At 40.1% G+C, this 22,134-nt stretch overlaps 1 protein-coding gene across 2 annotated transcripts in view; it reads right to left on the reverse strand.

The window, feature by feature from the left end:
* LOC143038031 (C2 domain-containing protein 5) overlaps positions 1–22,134 on the reverse strand; it is a 212,490-nt gene that overhangs the window by 135,558 nt on the left and 54,798 nt on the right. For both annotated transcript variants that reach the window (XM_076206886.1, XM_076206887.1), the window contains exons 7-9: positions 10,315–10,691; positions 9,955–10,137; positions 2,456–2,624 (exon numbers count right to left, since the gene is read on the reverse strand). In XM_076206886.1, the coding sequence (XP_076063001.1) occupies positions 2,456–2,624; positions 9,955–10,137; positions 10,315–10,691 (729 nt within the window). The remainder of the gene's footprint in view (positions 1–2,455; positions 2,625–9,954; positions 10,138–10,314; positions 10,692–22,134) is intronic.

A 22,134-nucleotide genomic window follows, 5' to 3' on the forward strand; every position in this document is an offset into this window, starting at 1 on the left:
TTGTCTATGCCTCTACAGCATGGTTCCCAAGAACCAGAAGACATAGATGCTCTACAAACTATACAAAAATGAGCATTGAGAATAATAACAGGATGCAACAAGACCACTCCAACAAAATACATGCACACAGAAACCAAAATCCTCCCAATACAACACTGAATGAAAATGATAGGTGCTTAGTTCTGTGCATGAGCCTCATGTATCTCATTACACTAACACAAGCATAACCAACTGAATGCAACAAAAATTATATCAACACCATTCTACTCAAACATCTTCAACAATCTAACCTGTAGCACAAAACACATCCATACAAAAATACATTCATACTCATATCTCAAAACAAGCATTCCAAGACTGACCACCTAACAGCTTATTACATTAATATCCTTCAGACACTAGACTTGGAAAAATCCCTCCCCATAGGAGGAAAAACCACACTAGCATGACTGCATTCAGGCCATCATCCAGTATAAAGACAATACCAACACAGAATAGACCTAGCCACAACAACTGACCCAGATACAACATCACACAGATGGCATCAAACACCTTATTTTATACTGCTCCACATTTACCCATACCTAGACAACACAATGTTTCTCCTTCCCAGTTAATCTAAGCAAATTTGGGTGTTCTTAGCAGTTATTTTGTAGTTGTTGTCATTCCCTAGACTGTCTGGCTGAGCAGTCCCATCACCATGAGGAATGCCACAGCTGGAATGGGGTTTTCCTAAAAATCCTTTGTAAAGTGTGTATTAAGTTGTTGGCATGTGTGATTATGTACAATACAGTTTTCCATGATGTGTTGTATGGTATGGGGTGAAGTGTTGCATCCTGGATAGTTATCTGTGATGCGGTCATCCACCCTCTTCTGGTAGCTTAGAAAGGTTGGATGGTGGCTGCATTGCAGTCTGGCCAGGTGGACTCTGTCCTTTCAGGGGAGAGTGGATTCAGATGGATATCAGGGGGTGTGGTATGCAGCAATGTACTGTCTTCAAGTTTGTTGATGGAGCAGTCAGTGATATCATTATGGATATGCTTTTTGGAGGCTAGTGGCTGGTGGTTGCGGAGGAAGAGAGTATTTGTGTTTGATTTAGGTATCTGGATGTTGTTTTGACATTTCTTGTCTTGTGTGGGTGTTCTGCTATGTAGTGTAGTGGGTATGCTGTGTTTGTGGAGGCTGCAGCAAATGTTTGTGTGCCTCTTATGTCAAGATCATCCTTGACTTTGAGGACTTTCATTTCATCGTGTAAGTGGTCTGTAGGTGTTATAATTGTCCACTCTGTAATTGTCTTTAGGGCTTTGCTTTGCATGGTCTGTAGGATGTTGTGGTGTGTCTTAGGCTTGGGGCCCATGCAGGGCTTGCATAATTCATCACTGAGTGTATGCACTGTTTTATAATGTAGTAATATTTTCTTTGTTTTGTCCAAATGTTGTTCCTGCAATTGATTTATGTGCATTAAGTCTATGTATATATTTAGTCCTTATGTTTGTGATGTGTTGTTTGAATGACTTGGATGTATCATATGTTACACCAATAATCTTGGGTGTATGTGTGTGTGGTATGAGAGTGTGTGTCCTGGTGAGACCACATCAGTGTCGTGGGACCACCCCTAAACCCCAAGAGTTGCGGGCTAAAGAGTCACAGCACACCCCTACCACCAGCTCTTATGCAGGTGGCATCAATCCCTGGTAGGAGCATCAGTTACTCAGGTGAGTACCACAACCCTTTTCACAACAATGCTATTTTGTATTTGCTATCCTTGGTTATTATGGTCAAATGACAATTACCCACTTCAGAACTTTTCCTAATCATCAGGCTTAATACCAACACAGTGGCTCCAGCTATAGACTCAAACTACCCCAGATGTAATCACCAAAGAGAAGACATAGAGCATCTCATACTGCAATGCCCCATACTGGCAATACATAGACAACAACACAATATCTCTTTTGTAAGTGATTTATGGTCCTGACTGGAGGCTTACCAAATTTTTGGAGGCCATGAGTCTTCTGCAAGAGAGACATGGGACAACAGATTGACTGATTGATCAGGATAACTAGGCCAGATGATTAATGACCTAACAGGTACAAAAATTAAGAATGAGGTGCAAAATGTAAATGCCAGAAATGCAAATACTATACCATCATTTCCATTACTGCTGTCCTAAAATATGCAATAAAACAATACCTATAGTACAGTATAAGCAAACATGATATAGGTAAATGCATGAAATATACAGGGCAACAAGAAAAGGCTAACTATTGTTTGCACTTTTTTTTTTTTTTTTTTTTAGTTATAGTTGACACTAAACAAAATTTCTCCATGGAATCTTTTCAGGTATCCCCAATTCAAACAATCTGTACCAAAAACGAATACAAAAATTATTATATAACAGGAAGATCACATTTTTTCTTGTGTCATCTCACATAAAACAACAGGTAATACTTACCAAATTGTTGTAAACTCTTCATATCCAAGTACAACATTGCAACAGAGTGCTCTTGCATGAGAACGCATCTCCATTCTTAATTCAGTCCACCAGGTATCACGAGTCTCTGGCTCCTCAGGATTGTGGATACGATCTAACACTTTTACAGATCGTGCACTCACTGTTCCACCTACATCATTTCAAATGAAGTAAAATTCAATAACACAAGGAAGTAAAGAGGATATTCATAAGGTTACCCTGCATTACCTATATGTCAAAAATTTAAGTATATGGGGTTGCATGTAGTGGTGAACAGAGTGGATGTTGAGGTGAATTATAGAATAAAAAAGTTTATATTATAAACAAGAGTGTACCCAAAATTAGCAAAGAATATATGGATCAGATTTTTGTGATAAGGCAGATTTGTGAGAAGGTAACTATTTTTGGGGGCATTTATGGATTTGGGGAGGGCTTATGACAGGGTAAACAGGAAGGCACTATGGAAGGTACTGCAGATATATGGGAATTTTTTTTTTTTTTTTTTTTTTTTTTTTTTTTTTTTTTAACCCAAAAGTAACAAAGGATGCGTGGATCAGATTTTTGTAAGGCAGATTTGTGAGAAGGTTTTGGTAAAAGGTAAGGATGTTTTTGGGGCCTTTATGGATTTGGGGAAGGCTTATGACAGGGTAGATAGTAAGGCACTCTGGAAGTTACTGCAGATATATGGGATTGGGGGAAACTGTAAAGGGCAGTCAAGAGTTTTTACAAGAGTAGTAGTGCTTGCATTAGGATAGGAAATGGAGAGAGCAAGTGGTTTGAGGTAAAGATGCTGCATCAAGGCTGTGTCATGTTACCATGGCTGTTCAATATGTACATGGATGGGGTGGTGAGGGAGGTGGAGGTGGTTAGAAATAGTGGAGAGAAGTGTGAGGTCAGTTGTTGTTTGTGGATGACACTCTGCTTGTGGTGGAGTCTGAGAAGAGATTAAGGCAGTTGGTGACGGAGTTTGGAGAGGTATGTGACAGGATAAATGTTGACAATAAATGTGGTGGAGTCAGAAGAGGGAGTAAGGCTTGGTGATGGTGTTTGGAGAGGTATGTGACGGGGGAAATGTTGAAGGTAAATGTGGTGGAGTCAGAGGAAGGATTAAGGAAGTTGGTGATGGAGTTTGGAGAGGTATGTGATAGAGGAAAAGTGGAAGGTAAATGTGGGTAAAAGTAAGGTGATGAGATATACAAGGGGAGAGGGTGGCAGTCAGTTGTAAGTAAGTATTAAAAAAGAGAGGCTAAAGGAAGTGGATAGATTTAAGAATTTGGGGTCACATGTGGCAGGAAAGGGAGCAGTGGGTGTGGAGGTAAATTGTAGATTCAGAGAAGTAAATGTCTTTGAGGATTGACAAGTGTCATGAGAAATAGGTATTTGAGAATGGATGCAAAGAAGTTATATCAAGGGGTGACTGTGTCTATGACACTGCATGGGGCAGACACTTGGAATTTGTGAGAGGCAGAAAGAGAAGTTTAAATGTGCTTGAGATGAAGTGTCAGAAAAGTATGGTAGGGGTCAGAAGGCAGATAGTTGGAAGTAAGTCTTAGAGGTGAGAGGCTAGTGGAAGCAGACAGTTTTCAGTATTTGGGGTCACATGTAGGAAATGAAGGAGTGGGGGGTTAAGGTAAATTGTAGATTCAAAGAAGCAAGTAAATGTCTTGGGGGACTGAAATGTGTAATGGGAAATAGGCATCTGGGAATAGATGCAAAGAGGAGATTATATGAAGGAGTGATTGTGCCAAAACTGTATAAGGCAGAGAATTGGGCTTTAAGACAGGCAGAAAGGAAAAGTTTAAATGTACTTACCTAGTTGTACATCATGGTAAGGGGAGCTATGCTCATGGTGTCCCATCTTTGTATCTTGCAGTATCTAAATTGTTCTTAAATTCATGTATGGTTTTTGCACACACTATCATTTTTGTCTAGTTTGTTCCATAAACCCAGCACTCTGTGGGGAGAGCTGTTCTTATACAGGTCTCTTCCTTCCATGTCCCCTTGTATTTCTTGTATCCTAATTTAGTAAGTCTTCTCTATCAAGGACTTCCATACCTCTCATGATTCTATAGATGATCAACAAGTCTCCTCTTTCTCTTCTTTATTCCAGAGCCGGTAACTCTAGTTTTGACAATCTCTCTTTATATAACAGTTCTGAAAGTGTTGGGGCCAACTTCATAGTTGCTCTTTAGATTCTTTCAATTTTCCTGATATTCTTTTTGGTACTGGGTGACCATAGTGTCACTGCATACTCCAGTCTTGGTCTTATCAGTGTGACTAGTATTTTCTTCACCATTTCTTTGTCCAAGTAAGTAAATGCCACTTTTATTGATCTCAGCAAGTTGTAGGTTTCTCCGACAATAAAGTGTCTGAGATGTATGGTACAGATTACAAGGTTGGACAGTGACTGATATGAGGCAAGGAGGAGAGTAAGGGTAAAAAGGGAGCTGGGAGATAGGACTGATGAAAGATTATCGAGATTATTTTGACACATGAAAAGAATGAGTGAAGGAAGATTAGCAAAAACAGTGTGGGAAACAGATGTGTAATGAACTTGAGAGAATAACCAAATATGAGATGGAAAGATGGGATGAAAGGGGTTCTGAACAAGAAAGGAATGTCTGTTGAGTAGGGAAGGGAGAAGGCAGGGGATAGGAGTGAAGGGAGAGTGGTTGTGTATGGATGACATTTTAATGCATCCAAAAGGGACTTTCCCTGTCTTCTCTATTTTCCTTGGGAGGGGACGAGGAGGGAGAGTCACCATGTAAGGTGGTCCTTCTGTGGATATCCTTTGTTCTGCTGCATTGCTTCTGTCCTAAGTGGTGGGCAAGAGACAGGGATGACCCTTCATCTCCAAAGAGCTAAGACGAGAGGGAAACAAGGGTGGTGGGACTGGAATGGGTGGGTGTGGGTGGGTCCCTTGACTGACTACTTCCCTTATAAGGGGATAGAAGCCTTGATGTGTGTGTGTATGTATGTATATATATATATATATATATATATATATATATATATATATATATATATATATATATATATATATATAAATACAGTATATATTAGTGGAGTTCCACAAGTATCAGTATTGGCTCCAATAATGTTTGCTATGTGAATGACATGGACAAATGTGTGGAATGTCACATAAACTTCTTTGCAGATAATGCAAAATTGTTAAAGAGAGTACTGAAATGGACTGTGACTCATTACAGAGAGATCTGAACAGGGTCTGGGAATGGATTCAGAGGTGGGAAGTAGATTTCAACATAAAAATATGTAGCATAATGGAATTAAGAAAAAGTTAAAATTGGTGAAAAAGAAATAATGAAAGTGGGATCTGAAAAAAACCTGGGAGTTATCATCACAAAAGATATGTCCCCTGACGACAAACATATAAACAAAATTGTCGGCAAAACCTATAACTTGCTAAGATAAATAAAAGTGGCTTTTACTTGGATGAAGAAATGGTAAAGAAAATATTAATCACACTTATAAGGCCTAAATTGGAGTATGCAGTAACACTATGGTCAGCCAGTACTAAAAATATAAAAAAAATTGAGAGAATCCAGAGAGCAACTATGAAGACGGCCCCAACACCAGAGCCCTTACATGCCTAAGTGCCGCCACTAGGCAAAATGCCACCCCGGGGCAAAGTCCCATCCTGGGGCAAAGTTCTCATTGACACTCCCCCTTTCCCATCACCACTTTCCATCTCCAGCATCCTTTACAGCCTGTTTTAGCTATTGGCTTGCAAAATAATTAAAAGGATTATAAAAATTGTATTTAATGTCCCTATTGCAGTAAGGATAAGAGAAAAACATTTCATATTCTATTGATTCTAATGCAAAATTTGTATATTATGGTAAAATATTCAGGGTTCCTTTGACCTTTTGTTTCTATTATAATTTTTTTGTCAGCCTTGTGGGTGGCATGTCCAGATTAGAATTGCTGCCCCCCTAAATGTGCTGCCCCAGGGAATATGCAAACCCCCCCCCCCCCCTGTGAGGGCCCTACCCAACACTATCAAAAATGTCATACGAAGATTGTCAAAACTAGAACTACAGACTCTGGAACAAAAATGAGAAAGAGGTGACTTGATCATCTACAGAATTATGAAAGGTATAGAAGTCCTTGATAGAGACGACTTACTAAATTGGGAAAAGAGAAACACAAGAGGACATGGAAAGAAACTCAAAAAGGACAGTTATGGTGTTAACTAGAGAAAATATACAGCACTAGGATAAAGGGAGTGAAGTGAGATCCCCCTCCCCATGCGGGAAATAATAGTAACACAGAAGGAAATAATGGACCAAATAATGAACTTTAATGTCAGGAAACTGTACAGCCTGGATGGGATTGTAAACTGGATGCTAAAAGAATGTAAAGACGAACTAATAGACGAAATATATAATGAAATAAGCTCCTCACTTAAAGAAGGAAAAATACCAGAAAACTGGAAAAGTGTGAACACTGTACCAATATATAAAGGAGGAAACAAGGGAGACCCAACAAATTATAGACTGGTCTTCCTTACGAGCATGGTAGCCAAAATTTGTGAAAAAGTTATCAAAAATAGATGGACTAAACATCTGGAGGAGAACAATATACTACATCCAAGACAATTCAGATTTAGACAGGAAGATCATGTGCCACAAATTTGATCTGTTTCTACTCAAGACTAATACAAGCGAATGTGCTGATTGTGCTGGCACTGAGTGAGACCAAGTTGAGAGGGAGGGGCAAGTGTGAGTTTGGGAGTGTAGTTGGGAGGTTCTCAGGAGTGAAGAGAGGGTAAGGGAGAGAAGGGGTGGCTATACTAGTAAGTGAAGAGATAGGTAAATGTGTACTGGAGTGGAAGGTTTCTTCAAGGTTAATGTGGATGAAGGTGAAACTGGGAAAGGAGATGTGGGTTTTTGTAAGTGCATATGGGCCTGGTAGTGAGAAGAGTGTAGAAGAAAGGGAGGCTTTTTGGATAGATTTAAATGAGTGCATAGAGGGACTAGGGAGAAATGTCAATGTAGTAGTATTGGGAGACCTTAATGCTAGGGTAAAAAATGAACCAATAAATGGAGTGGTTGGGAAATATCAGATAATTTTCTGGTGGAATGTAAGTTGAGAGTGGAGGATAGATGGAGAAAGAGGAAAAGGACAAAAAATAGGGAGGTGCTTAGAGTGAACTGCTTAACCACTTCAGTACGGAACTTAAATCTCGCGGGCAGCAGCCAATGCCAGCCGTATGACTTAACGTAATAATATTCGCATCATAAAGTATAGTCACCGCTTATATCGATCGTTCTCTCTTTCACCCGCGAATTTTGAAAACCACAGAGAATGGGATTCAGGGCGCATTTGGGAGAATGTAAAAACACAGGGGCGACTACAATAAATATAATCAAGACGCCGATATGGCAGCGTCGCGAATCCACTTGCTCCTCATGACGCCTACGTGTGCGGCACCGTATGGAAGGGGTTAAATAAGAAAGAAAAGGAGAAGTACAAGAAGCTGAGAGAGGAAAGGGAGGGAGTGAAGGATAGAGTAGAGCTAGGAGTGGAGGAGGAATGGGGATGGTTAAAGGAGGGAGTCATAAGGTGTGCGAAGATGGTGTGTGGAACAAGGAAGACAGGAGGAAATAGAAGGAGTGGTGGGATGAGGAAACAAGAAGGTTGTAGAAGAGAAGCGAGATTTCACAGATTGGTTACAAAATAGGATGAGGGAATCGTATGAGAGGTACAAAGAAAAGAGAAGATAAGTAAAGCATAAGATAAAGGAGGCAAAGAGGAGAGCAGATGTGAAATGGGGTAAGAGGATGACAGAAAATTTTGAAAGTAATAAAAAGATGTTTTGGGAAGAAATTAAGAGAGGAAGAGGAGGTGAATCAAGTAGAGAAGAAAAGGTAAAAGGTGCACATGGAGAGAAGATAATGGAAGAGAAGGCAGTAAGAGCAAGATGGGCAGAATATTTTAGGAAGTTGCTAAATGTGAAGGAAGATAGGGAGGGAAAGGTAGTTGCAGTGGGAAGTGCTAAGAAAATTACCGTGATGAGTGAGGAAAATGGAGGAGAAATAGGGAAGGATGAGGTGAAAGCAGCTGTTAAGATGATGAGAGCAGGTAAGGCACCTGGACTGGATGGATGTCATGCAGAATGTCTGAAAAAAGGAGGTACAGTGATAGTGGACAGGCTGGTGAGGTTATTTAATGTTTGTTTAAGAGAGGGTAGAGTGCAGAGGACTGGAGGAGTGCTTGTATAGTTCCACTTTACAAGGGAAAAGGGAACAAGTGTGAGTGTAGTTGTTTCAGAGGAATTAGCTTGTTGAGTGTAGTTGGGAAGGCTCATGGGAGGGTCTTGATTGAGATGATTAGGAGAAGAACAGAGGGAATAACTGGTGAGGAACAGTGTGGATTTAGGACAGGTAGAGGTTGCATAGATCAGATTTTTGTGGTAAGACAGATATGTGAGAAAGCTATAGGAAAAGGTAAGGATGCATTTTGGGCTGTTATGGATTTGGAAAAGGCTTATGAGAGGGTAGACAGGAAGGCACTGTGGGAGGTATTGCAGATATATGGGATAGGAGGAAGCTTTTAGGAGCTGTCAAGAGTTTTTACGAGTTGTCCTGTACCATTTCTCTGAATATTCTTTTCCTTTTTTTGCCTACCCTGTGGTGGGGGAAAAGAATGCTGCCACCAAGTTTTTCCACTTGAGTCGTACGAGGCGCCAAAAAATGGGATGAGGGTTTGACATCAAGAAATACAGTATAATTGAGTTTGGAAAAAGTAAAAATAGAATATTGAGGAATTATAAAATTGATGAAGAAGAAGTAAAAAAAGTGAGCTTGGAAAGGGACCTAGGAGTAATTATCAGCAAAGACATGTCATCAGACAAGCATATCAATAAAACAGTCAGAGAAACCTTCAACTTACTAAGGTCGATGAAAGTGGCTTTTGACTATTTGGATGAGGAAATGGTCAAGAAAATATTAGTTACACTGACAAGACCAAAATTGGAGTATGCTGCAACACTATGGACACCCAGTACTAAAAGAAATATGAAGAAATTAGAAAGAATACAAAAAGCAACGACAAAGATGATACCAACACTTTCCAAATTGACATACAGACAAAGATTGTCCAAATTGGAACTACTAACTCTGGAACAAAGAAGAGAAAGAGGAGATCTACTGACTATTCATAGAATCATTAAAGGAATGGAAGTCCTAGATAGAGATGATTTATTAAAGTGGGACATGAGAAAAATAAGACACAAAAAGAAACTCAAAAAGGATAATTATAGAAGAGATCTGAATAACAATAGCTTCCCACACAGAGTGGTGGATACCTGGAATAAATTTGATAAGACAACAGTGTGTGCAAATACTATTCAAGAATTTAAGAATAAATTTGATGCTGAAAGATACAAAGATGGATCACAACAAGCATACCTCCCTTTCTGTATAATACAACTAGGTAAATATCTAAAGTTCACTTACCAAGATGCAGTACAAAGCCAGGAGGAAAGGACTTCATTGTCAGAAAAGGATATTCAAGCATTTCAAAGGAGTCTTGTGTCAGGAATGGTCGCTGACCTCCTGAGAAAGTACCTCTGCCTCCCACTACCCCTCCACCTCCTCCACCTCCTGATGATCCACCACTACCTGCAAGGCTTCCTCCACCTGCATTAAAATGAAATGTAATAATCTTAAAGCACATCCACTGAATGCATGGAATGAAGATCCTAACTGATTTGTTTTCTCCATTTCATCTATTTCTAAACAAAAATTAGGTTTCTTTGTTAATCAGTTTTATGGTCCATCCTTAAGAACTTTTTTAAGGCAAAAATACACACTCACCTTTAGGTGTGATAGATAGGTCTGAATCTGATGATCGACGATGGATGGCAACCCCAGGTGTTCGTGCAGGACTGGACAGTTTACCAGAGTGTGTAGGCGAGTGTGTTGCTCCTGAAGCTAAACCTGTTGAAGTCGATGTTGCTTGACCTGAAACAGTCCCAACACCTCCTGCTTCCATGATGGCAGCTGCTGGTGTTGCAGGTGTTCTGGGAGTGTCTGGCTCTACTGACGGGACTGGGCTCCTGGACACAGGATGACAGGTGCCGCTAGTGTGGCGACTACGACAGCTTCTCTTTGGGGAACCCACTACGCCCATGACCCCCCCTGTCAGGTTGCCGCTGCCGCTGGATCCACGAGGCTCCACTAAGGCTTCTAGGCTAGAAATGTACACGGGTTGGGGCACACACTTAGAGGACACATCATCTACAAAAGCACAATCAGGCATAACTACACTACTCATGCAGATGCTTCCTAGATAACACAAAGCATCAGAGGAAGAAGAGGAGGAGGAGCAAATGGGAGAACATGAGGACTCTGAAGAGGAAGGACCTAACACCTGCATCTGTCGTGTCTGCTCTTTGTTTAACTGTCGGGTAGAAAGCTCACATGGACTAGAATTTGTCTCATGGGTATTCATTATGGCTCGAGGTGCAACTGGTGTTGATGGGATGAGGTTTATGTCTGGAAGATGACCAGGTGAGACATGCAATACAGAGGGTTTCTTCTGAGTTAACAAGCTTTTTGTATCATTTATAGCACATTCTGTTCCTTTATCATGCAGGAGTTCATCCTGTGGAATTCCCTCTTCATGGGTTTTACTGCAAGGTAAATTTATTTGAAACTCTTCATTTATGGAGATCTTTCCACATCCTTCCTGGTTTTTCTCTTGCACACTAGAGAAGCAAGGCTTGTCAACCCTAGCTCCTGGTAGTTCTGGAGCAGAAGATGAAATCATTCTTGATTTACCTACAGCATGCATCATATCAATTAGTGACAAATCTTCTGAGCTTGAGATGAATGTCTCAGCAGATGATGTTTTTGCATCAAGTACCGTTTTCACATTATGTTCTGCTTTTCCTACCATCTGACTTTTAACAGCAATTGTTGGTGTTTTTGCTGTCACTGGTTCATCTAAAGACCAGGAAGTACTGCAAGTATGACTTAGTTTTGAAGCACGATCAGCTGCTTCTACTGGCCCAGTAAAATGACTGTCCAGTGATGTTGAACTTTCTGAAATACTTTCCTCACTTATATAAAATTTTTGCTGTGTTAGTGTTTGAGGGTGTGATGACTCCCATGCATTGGATCTTTGATACTCTGGACTACTAAGGTCAGATGTTGGATCAGAACTACTGGTATCCTCTTCGGAAGATATAAATTGAATGGGTCCTTGAGGTACACGGGATTTGGCTAAGATCTTCTGGGCATAGTAACTTTTGTTAAGTGTTGGGTCTGACAAAGTGGAGGACAGCATTTTGAAAGAACACTCAATGTTAGTTACCTCAGAACCATGGTACTCATCTTCCCAATATGAGACAACATCACTCAATCCCTCTTCATCCTCCTCATCCATACCAGTCAATTCTACAAGTTCAACAGGTAATTCAGTTTCATCTTGATCCCCATCCCCCTCAAGAAACTGAACTGAAATGTGCGGTTGCCTCTTGAAGAGTCGTGGTTTCCTACCACTTTTCAGAAGGGTCTTCCTTTTTATGCCAGGTTCACAAATTACATCATCATAATCTGTGCTAGATGACTTTTCTCCTAGCCCTTTTAATTTCATAACTTTCAGAGCAGTCTTCCGAAGTCCTGCCCGAATTGTATCAAGATTTTCATGTGGCTTCATGGAACGCTTTCCCTTTGCTCTTGAACTACCTTCAGTTCCCTCTGACAGAAGTCTTCCAACTGATGGCCATTTTGCAGATTGAGATTTACGCACATGACCTCCCTTTCGGATACTGCTGGTGCCCATAGGGCTGGACAGGACTCTACGCATCTGAGGGGGCACAAATGCAAGGTTGGTGCTCATGGGTAATGCCCCATGCTCACTCCTACTATGGTGAACAGCTGGGTACTGTGTGATAGTACCTGAACGCTTTCTTCCCATAATTGGCAATCCACTAATCATATGACGAGCACCTGTGAAACTCAGTTTTCTGGAAATTTGTGGAGGGTAATGCTGAGGAAGTTTATGTTTAGGGCTATTACCAGGCTGGTTCAGGATGTTTGCCTGCTGAGTGCCAAGAGAAGCACAGGGTGTGACCATGAGATCAAGCCATTGTGAGGGATGTGCAATAGTGGTTCTAGCTTGAGGCCCCTGTGCAGTATACATACCTAAAGGAGATGAAAGTTTTCTAGGAATATGAACAATTGATATAGGCATAGGATCAGCACTAGTGGGCATTGATACATAGAGATTCTCTAGAACCATTTCATTTTCACTATATCTGGACAGCAGCAGATGCCAGTATTAAGGAGAGAATACATTAGACAGGTAAAAGGCATAAGTTAGCATAAGGGGAGCATTAGCAGTGGAATGGGAAGGGAAGGAGGGAAAAAAGATACATGAGTAATCCATGAATCATGAATCTTGGAACAGAAAACAAAGATAAAAGTTTACAACAAAAGCAATCTCTACAGCCATATGTATATTGAAATTGTATACTACATAATATTAAGCATTCATAAATCTTTGTAAAAATCTTTGTAACCATTAACTATTCACACAAACATGTGCATACATAGCGTCAATCCTATTTTATTGAGAGGTTATGTTCCACACCTCTCATATGTAAATTGAAAATTCATACAAAGTTTATGCAACCTAAACACTTAAATATTAAATGGTTAACAACACCTGTACAGTATACTCTAATAAGTGTAATGGTTGGACAGTGTCTGCATAATCATGTGATGTGGGTGGGGGAGGTGTTAAATAACTAATGTATACTCAGCATTGGCTCTGGCACTTAATGGCATCATTTCCTTTCCTCCAGTGTGTGCATAGTACTTTCATGAATGCTAAAGTGTCAACCAGTAGCTGCAAAGGATCAGCACTTATACAACTTATTAAACACTTTTTCTATTCTAGCATAAAGGCATTAACAACCTTAGAAAAATATCCTGGAGCTATATTTCAAGCCAATTATGAAAATATAAACCATCTTGTAAGAAGAAGTGTTAATGTAGTAGAATGAGACCTGATACCTCCTCAAGGCTTTATTCAACTTGCAAAACATCATCACAGCTAAAATGACCATGAAATTAATTTGAAAACAAGAGAAAATGTTCAAGCTAAGCAACATCTTCCAGCCATACACAATATCATATAGCCAATCACAGCATATTCAAACATAATAATTAGTTGGCTCATGTAATTCTACTGTATTTCTCATTGAAGCCAAGAAAAATTATGTTCACTGTCAAAATTCTAAAGGTGAAGATGTATTTATCTAGTTGTATGTACATAATTATGTTTGTTTATTATCCACCAGTCCCACTTGGTTTGAAATTATTTTGTTCAATGAGTCCTAGCCACCCCATAGGACAATAATGTTTACTGTAGATTCAAGTCACTTCCCCAGATTTAATATGGTCACCACAACTGGATTAACTACTCCTGTGTGAAATGTAACCAGTAAGCAATGTGTACCCAAGATGTGCAACTATTACATAGACTTCTAGCACATAAGGGGATGTGCTTTTATATTTCCATAGCATGTCAGTTGAGGCACAATTGTCCTTCTACTGGTATCATGTAACCCATTACTACACTACATGATCTAACTCTGGTATGGACAAAGAAATAAGACTATACACAGGCAGATGAACTCCCTGTCAATAATAATCCAACTTGATTATGTATTATCAACCCACATTTGCCATGTGTGGGGTCCCTGCAGAGCTAGGAGACTGGAGTCTTGAAGGCTGAGAAATGCCCCAAATGCTGTGGTTATGTTGAGGCACCCCCATGGGGCTAGCAATAAGCCTCTTTTGTCCAAAGGTAAATTGACTAAGCTGCTTGACTTAAGCTTTCACGTCAGGCACACCCTAAAGTAAGCAGCTACTGCCTGGTCTGACATCTTATAATTCATAGCTATCACCCCACAATGTCAAAGTGGTGGGTAGATAAGCTTTCTCAAAACCCCTGGGATTGTTGTGTTTAAACCAAATACTGTCTCCTCTTTTTGGGCTCCATAATGAGTTGGAGCATGGGAGTGTGAATCTTAATATCTATGGACTGTAAATGGCATACAAACATGGTGTTACTGCTGGGGGTGAGTTTTTAAACTGTCTAAGAATGCTGGTGGCCAGGCTGGTGTAATGACAAACAAGTATGTCAAGCATCACTCAGGATGAATCTCCAGTGGGCTCTCTGTGTGGGCACCTGGAACATTCTTTCCCTTTACAAAGATGACTGATTACTTTCTCCACTGGAGCTCAGAAAGTTTAGAATGAATACAGTGGCTCTCTCCAGTACAAAGACCAAGTAATAGTAATTCACAATGATCTTGGATCATGTGCTGGACTTATGATCAACAGCTATTACCATTCTGGTTGAGAGCTAATTTGTGCTCTTTGATCTATGGGTGATGGTGATATCAGTAGCAAGGATAACACCTCTGGGTGAAGGGATGCCATATGCATAGCTAGTTGATTAAAGCCAGCTGTTACATGGGTTACTCTGGTTGATGAGTGCATGATGTTGGTAAGGCTTAAGTACACCTTGGGCTTCATCTCTCTTACTGCTGTATAAGCACCTAACAAGGTATATGAACTATGCCAAGTTTGACTCAATAGTCAACCAGTGCTTGCCATGGGACACATTAGTTATTTTATCAACATCAGTGTGGTTACTGATGCCAACAGCACTGGCTATGATTTATGTGTTGGTCTCCATGGCTCTGGAAAATGAACATTCATAGTTCACTCCTGAATTCTGCAAAGTCCAGTAGGTTGAGAAAAGCCAGTTTTTGGTTCCAGAGATGACAGCCATACTGATAGACTGGGTATAGCATTACCAGAGGTGTGGCAAAGACCTATCACATCCTTGTTAGTAATCACTGAAGGATCCTATAGAACTGTGGGGCTTACTGGAGCAGAGTTCTTTGGGACCAATTGCAGACTTGCAGTTGTAACATTTATGCTACATGTCAAATCTAGAACTGTCCCTGAGGTGTAAATTATCAGGATCTCAAATGGAAAAGCTTTGGTGTGATGTATGTGCACATGCTCTGGAGTATGCAATTATAGTTACCAACTGATTCAAAGTGCATGGCACCCTTGACAAATAAAAACGTGTGAGATACCTTCATATGCAAAATTGAAAGCTGTTAAAGGGTGCACTGGAGAGCATCCAAGATTAAATTGCGGTGTGATGCCACATGAGACACTAGGAATCATGCTAATAGATTGGCTGGAGACCTGGACTTTAACAGGACTGTGAAATAGCAGACCAGAGCTCTTTTGAGAGGAGATAAGGAGGAATATATCTGGACAATCATTGAGGATGTTGAGGGCCGTGTCAATGCAAGTGACCTCTGACTTGCTTGCCATGCCCTGAAGAAGTTCCACTCAAAATCTGTGACCAAGGTGAGCACTAACAGCTGATGGGCAATTAGTGTCAGACATGCAAAGGTGTACAGCTCACTGGGCCAAATATTTTGAGCCAAGAGGCCAGCTTACCCTGGCTGGTGTTCAGGTGACACTTGCCATGTCACATCATTCATAAAGACCTCCATTTTGCAGTCTCCAGCAACATCATCGCCAGTGCACAATCTTGTCAGATGGAGAATTAAGATCATTGCCATGACATCAACTGAGACTATCACAGGGTCCATAACCTACATGATAATGTCAGTGTATCCACAGGATGGAATCCAAGCTGAAGCCTCACTGGACTGGTCCATATACTGTTGTTGAGGCTCTCAGCAAAGGCTGTGTCAATCTAAAAAATGTAAAAACCAACAAGATCCTATGTAAGACCTACCATGTCAGTAATATAAAAACCTACACAGATGCAACATCAATACCAGATGTTCCTCATGACCTTGGGCACTCACTTGTGACATGATAGAAGGCAAACTCCAGCAACCCAAGAGACCAAGGAGTGAGTGAGGTAAGACCAGTGACACAATGGAATACATCAGCACAAAACCCAAGTTGACCAGTATGTTCACTCTCCAGTAATGCTTGAAAGAACCTTGCAGCAGCACTGGGTCAGACATCAAAAAGATCAACATACTTTATTCAAGTTCTGAATCATCACAGCCAAGATTAATGTGCAAGACCAAAGTTGATGGCAACTGCAACTTCTGATCCATGGCATCATTTAAGACTGGGTCATGCAATCAATTAATCAATCAGTTGCCCCAGGTCTCTTGTAGGAGATCCATGGCACTCAGGTAAATGGCAACAGCCACCAAACTGGTCCATAAGTCACTCAGAAAAGACATTGTGTTGCTATCTGGGCATGGCTAGGGTTGGGGTAGTGTAAGATAAGGTTTTGTGTCCTTTGTGTGATAGTTGCATCTAAGGCAGTTTGTTTCTGTGGCTAGGTTTATTCTGTACTGGTATTGTCTTAGTGCTGGATGATGACCTGAACACTTTGGCTCAGTCCAGGGGTAGAATGTCAGCCCCTTAGGGATCTCCAGATGAAGGTGAGGGAGATGATAGGTTTTACAGATGCAGCATGGAGATGATTCTGCCATCCATCTTACGGAACCACTATAAGCAAGTACCTGTCACAGGTCCCAACTCCCAAGCAAAAAATTTAACTAAAGATGTTATCATTTTACTAATTCTGCTTAAATAATGATTGAGGAAATTTTTTTTATTGAGGACTTCAACACCTCAATACTACACCATATACATAAAATTTGGAAAGCACACATACCAAAAATATATATAAATAATTATAACAGTAAAAATATACCAGTATATATAGAAAATAAAGGAAAGCACACATACCAAAAATATATATAAATAATGATAACAGTAAAAACATACCAGTATATATAGAAAATAAAGGAAAGCACACATACCAAAAATATATATAAATAATGATAAAAGTAAAAATATACCAGTATATATAGAAAATAAATAAGTAAATACAAATTAAAATAAACAAATAAGATCAAATAAATGGGGAAGGGGCCAAATATAATATTGCTAAATTCAACCATAAAATACTCCAGAAGTAGCAGATGAGGAAGAACATCAACAGCATATGTAGACTGAAAACAAATACATGTAAAGGTTTATGAATGTTCTATGACCAAAAGTCAATGAAACTAAGGATCCAAGTTTAGGTTACTTTCTACTTCTTGCAGTCACCTCTCTGTCCTCAGCAAGTGATGACATACAGTACTATAGAGTGAAGTTCAACTAAAACATTCTTGAAGAGAACAATCAAGCGGGCTCATGCAAACACCTAAATGCTCTGTCCCGTGTACATTCAAGTCCATTTCACAAATGTGAGCTATTGAAAATATAAAGGCATGCCTTCCCATACTTACAGATAAATTCTAGCCAGTCTAATAGGCAAATATAATGAAACCATGTGTTTGGGTGATTCAAACAACAAATCTAGTTACACTTAACCATTTCCTACAAAAACACTACAAAAATTATATGGAGATCTCATGAGATTATTCACTATAGATTACTAACAATATGAAAATAAATTGGGTTTTCTTCTTTTCAGAAACTGAACCTTAGGAGCAGGATCACTATTCAAAACTATTTTCTAAAAATTCTATCTGATCTTGAATACTAATGTAAATGTATGTTTATATGTCATTAAATATATGTATATATATATCTACTTGTATTTGACAAAGAATGTATCAAACATTATCTAAGATATAGAGGTATTTAACTACAAAGGTTTTGTAAAAACAAGTCTTCACATACCATCTCTTTTCCTAAGTTCAAACTCAAACTCTAATTTGTTTTGAACTCTCTAAAAGGTCTGGGTGTAAATCACGCAACTATTGGCTAAATGGGTAACCACCCTACATTGGAAAGTATGTATAATGCAGTGATTCACCAATGGTAAATATATCCCTGAGGTAAAAATTTATTAATAAATAAATAAATAAGTACATAAATAAATCAATAAATAAATACACCACACCTGAAGATTTAGTATTATTTCTGCACTAAGCTATACTTGGCTGGCCACATATCATATGCATGAACAGAATGTATATTTCTTTCTTGATCAAAGTTTATTTTGTTTAGAACATTAAATGTCTTCATCTAAGAAAATGGAGAAAAGTGGGAGGTGAGCCAGCTGTTGTTTGCGGACGACACTGCGCTTGTGGCAGGGTCAGAGGAGGGATTGAGGAAGCTGGTGGCAGAGTTTGGGAGAGTATGTGATAGAAGAAAGCTAAAGATAAATGTGGGTAAAAGTAAGGTGATGAGATGTACAAGGGGTGAAAGTGGCAGTAGACTGGAAGTGAACATTAAGGGAGAGCGACTGGAGGAAGTGGATAGTTTTAGATACTTGGGTGCAAGTGTAGCAGGAAAAGGTGGAATGAAGGTGGAGGTAGAAAGTAGATTGAGAGAAGCGAGTAAATGCCTTGGTGGTTTAAAGAGTGTAATGAGGAATAGACATTTGGGAATGGATGCGAAGAGGAGACTGTATGAAGGAGTGATTGTGCCAACAGCACTGTATGGGGCAGAAACGTGGAACATAAGAGAAGAAGAGAGAAGGAGTTTGAATGTGTTTGAGATGAGGTGTCTGAGAAGTATGGTGGGGGTTACTAGGCTAGATAGAGTGAGAAATGAGGAGGTGAGGAGGAGAACAGGGGTGAAAAAGGATTTGGGAGATAGGGTTGATGAAAGAATATTAGGATGGTTTGGACACATGGGAAGAATGAGTGAAGAAAGACTAGTAAAAGAGGTATGGAAGGCAGATGTGGAGGGAGTGAACATGAGGGGATGTCCTAGGATGAGGTGGATGGATGGTGTGAAGGGGGCTTTGGGGAAGAGGGGAATGTCTGTTGAGGAAGGAAGGGAGAGGACGGAAGACAGAGGTGAGTGGAGAATGGTTGTATATGGATGATGTTGTGACTGCATGAGGAGGAATGGGCGGGGAAGTGGGGGGTGGGGTAGTATGTGTGAGTAAATTTTGACGCAGCCCGAAGGGATTTCTCCCCGTCCTCGCCTTATATGCAAAGGGGGACGGAGAGGGGGGGTCGCCGATTAAATGAAGCGGCCTCGCTGTGGATGTACTGTGTCTTGCGACACTGCTTCTGACCCAGGGCGGTGGGCAGGGTGCAGGGATGACCCGTCATCCAGGAGGTGCTCAGATGAGAGGAAGGGTGGGAGGGGTGTGGAGTGTATTTAGGGATGAAATGGGTGGGAGTGTTTTTATGCCTTTCCCTTTTTGGCTACCTCCCTTGGAAGGGGGAAAAAGCCTTGGTATATGTATGTATGTATGTATCTCAGAACTTTAAGAACAAATGTTATTTCTTTGAATTTATGTTGGCTATACATTTTTTGTATGAAAGCATCATACCAAGGGGGTAAATGATAGAGAAAGAGTTGGGAAGCAAAGGCATGGAGTGTGTACTACATTCACTGACGGTTATCCAATGACCCACACAGAAGACATACAACACCTCATCCTATATTGTTCTAATCTTGCCTTTCCTAGACAACACAACACAGCACAAGCTCAATATAATTCAGCCAATGCCAAGTTCATTGTAAAGAAAACTGCTATCTAGAGTTTGTTACCGACTCCTCCCCAAATGCTCTAGTTGGCAAATTTTCTGCTAGGAGTGTATCTTTGCTTTATACCTTGTAAATCCTAATGAAGCCAAGTCTCCAATTCATATTAAGGTCAAGACTTAAGTAGATTATGACAGAACAGTACCTCTAAGTAATAAGAAAGAAAAAGATTATGTTTGATCAAGAAGCATAGCAAGATTGAGAGCTGCACATGACTGAGCAGTGAACAAGCTGATTTACTGCTATGTAACAGAATCTGCTCTTTTTTGTAAACTTTATGATAGGATTTTTTTTTAACTTTTAAGTTTAAATATACCTTGTACTGTATCTTTTCCTTGAGTGACTTGTGGGCCAATCTAGTGGCTGTTGCAGGCTACCTGGGAGCTATGGTCAGCTGAGACCTATGGTAATGGATTAACCAAGTGATTCCAATTCTGAACAGGTTGGTCTGCATGACCATACCTAAACAGAAGGAAAAGAATGGATGACAGGTGCGACCAACTACTGTGTATTTATCTTACTTACATAACTGTAATTTACAGGAAAAGAGCTACATTTGTGGGGTCTTGTCTGTCTTCATCTGTCACAGTTGATTTTAAATTAATTTGTTTTTTTATTTGACTAGTTCCTTTTTTTATAATTATTACCTTGTGTTTCACTAAGCGGAAAACCCATAATCCAACAGTGGCTGGCAATGGTCCTTGGTCCCTCCCACAGATCTCTCTGGGAAGAAATTTTGGACTGCTCTCTGTGTGATATTGACATGGGGCTGTTTCCATAGCCAGTTGAAAATAATGGAAGAAAATATGTAGTTGCCAACTCTTCTTGTGTGAAAAGGTGTAAGAAATGGAGTTGAAGATATCTTGGATCCAGTCCAAAGATCAAGTGTCAATCCATCATGGCTGCACCTCCTGATGGAGGTAACAGGCTTCATGGGTTTTCAGAATGGACAGCTCCACTATCCATCTTGCAGGACCACCACAAGTAGGTACACATGTTTAGTCACTTCCTTTTTTGAATTATTACATAAGAATATGAGAATAAAGGAGACTGCAAGAGACCATAAAGCCTACACTAGGCAGTTCTGTGTCTATTATCACCTATCATTCGCATCCACAAAGTTATCTAACTTTCTCTTAAAACTGCCTTCACTTCATCCTTCCTTATTTTTCCTCCATTTTCCTTACTCATCAGTCATTTTCTTTGCACTTCCCACTGCAACTACCTGTCCCTCCATATCCTTCTTCACATTTAGCAACTCCCAAAAATACAATGACCATCTTCCTCTTACTGACTTCTCTTCCATTATCATCTCTCCATCTGCACCTTTTACTTTTTCTTCTCTACTTGATTCACCTCCTCTTCCTCTCTTAATTTCTTTCCAAAACATCTTTTTATTACTTTAAAAATTTTCTGCTCTCCTCTTTGCCTCCTTTATCTTATGCTTTACTTCTCGTTTCTTTTCTTTGTACCTCTGATATGATTCCCTCATCCTATTTTGTAACCAATCAGTGAAAGCTCGTGTCTTCTCTTCTATAACCTTCTTTACTTCCTCATCCCACCACTCACTACCCTTTCTTCTATTTCCTCCCATCCTCCTTGTTCCACATACCATCTTTGCATACCTTATGACACCCTCCTTGAACCATCCCCATTCCTCCTCCACTCCTAGTTCTACTCTATCCTTCACTCCCTTCCACTCCTCTCTCAGTTTCTTATACTCCTTCTCCTTTTCTTTCTCATTTAAGTAGTTCACTCTAAGCATCTCCCTACCTTTTGTCCTTTTCCTCTTTCTCCATCTATCCTCCACTCTCAACTTACCTTCCACCAGAAAGTGATCTGCCCCAACTCTCTCCCCTTAGAACATGTACATCCTATTATTCTCCTACCTACCACTACATAGTCCATTAACGCTCCATCTACCACCCTTTATCCACCACCCTCTCCCATGTGTACTTATGCTTGACTTTTTTACTAAACATTGTATTCACTATCATCAACTCTCTTTCTAGACACATCTCCACCATCAACTCTCCACTACAATTCTTTCTTGGAACTCCACACTTCCCAACCACTCCG

This window comes from Oratosquilla oratoria, chromosome 23 (assembly GCF_046742065.1).
Source record: "Oratosquilla oratoria isolate Oo_2021 chromosome 23, ASM4674206v1, whole genome shotgun sequence".
NCBI classification, from domain to species: Eukaryota; Metazoa; Arthropoda; class Malacostraca; order Stomatopoda; family Squillidae; genus Oratosquilla; species Oratosquilla oratoria.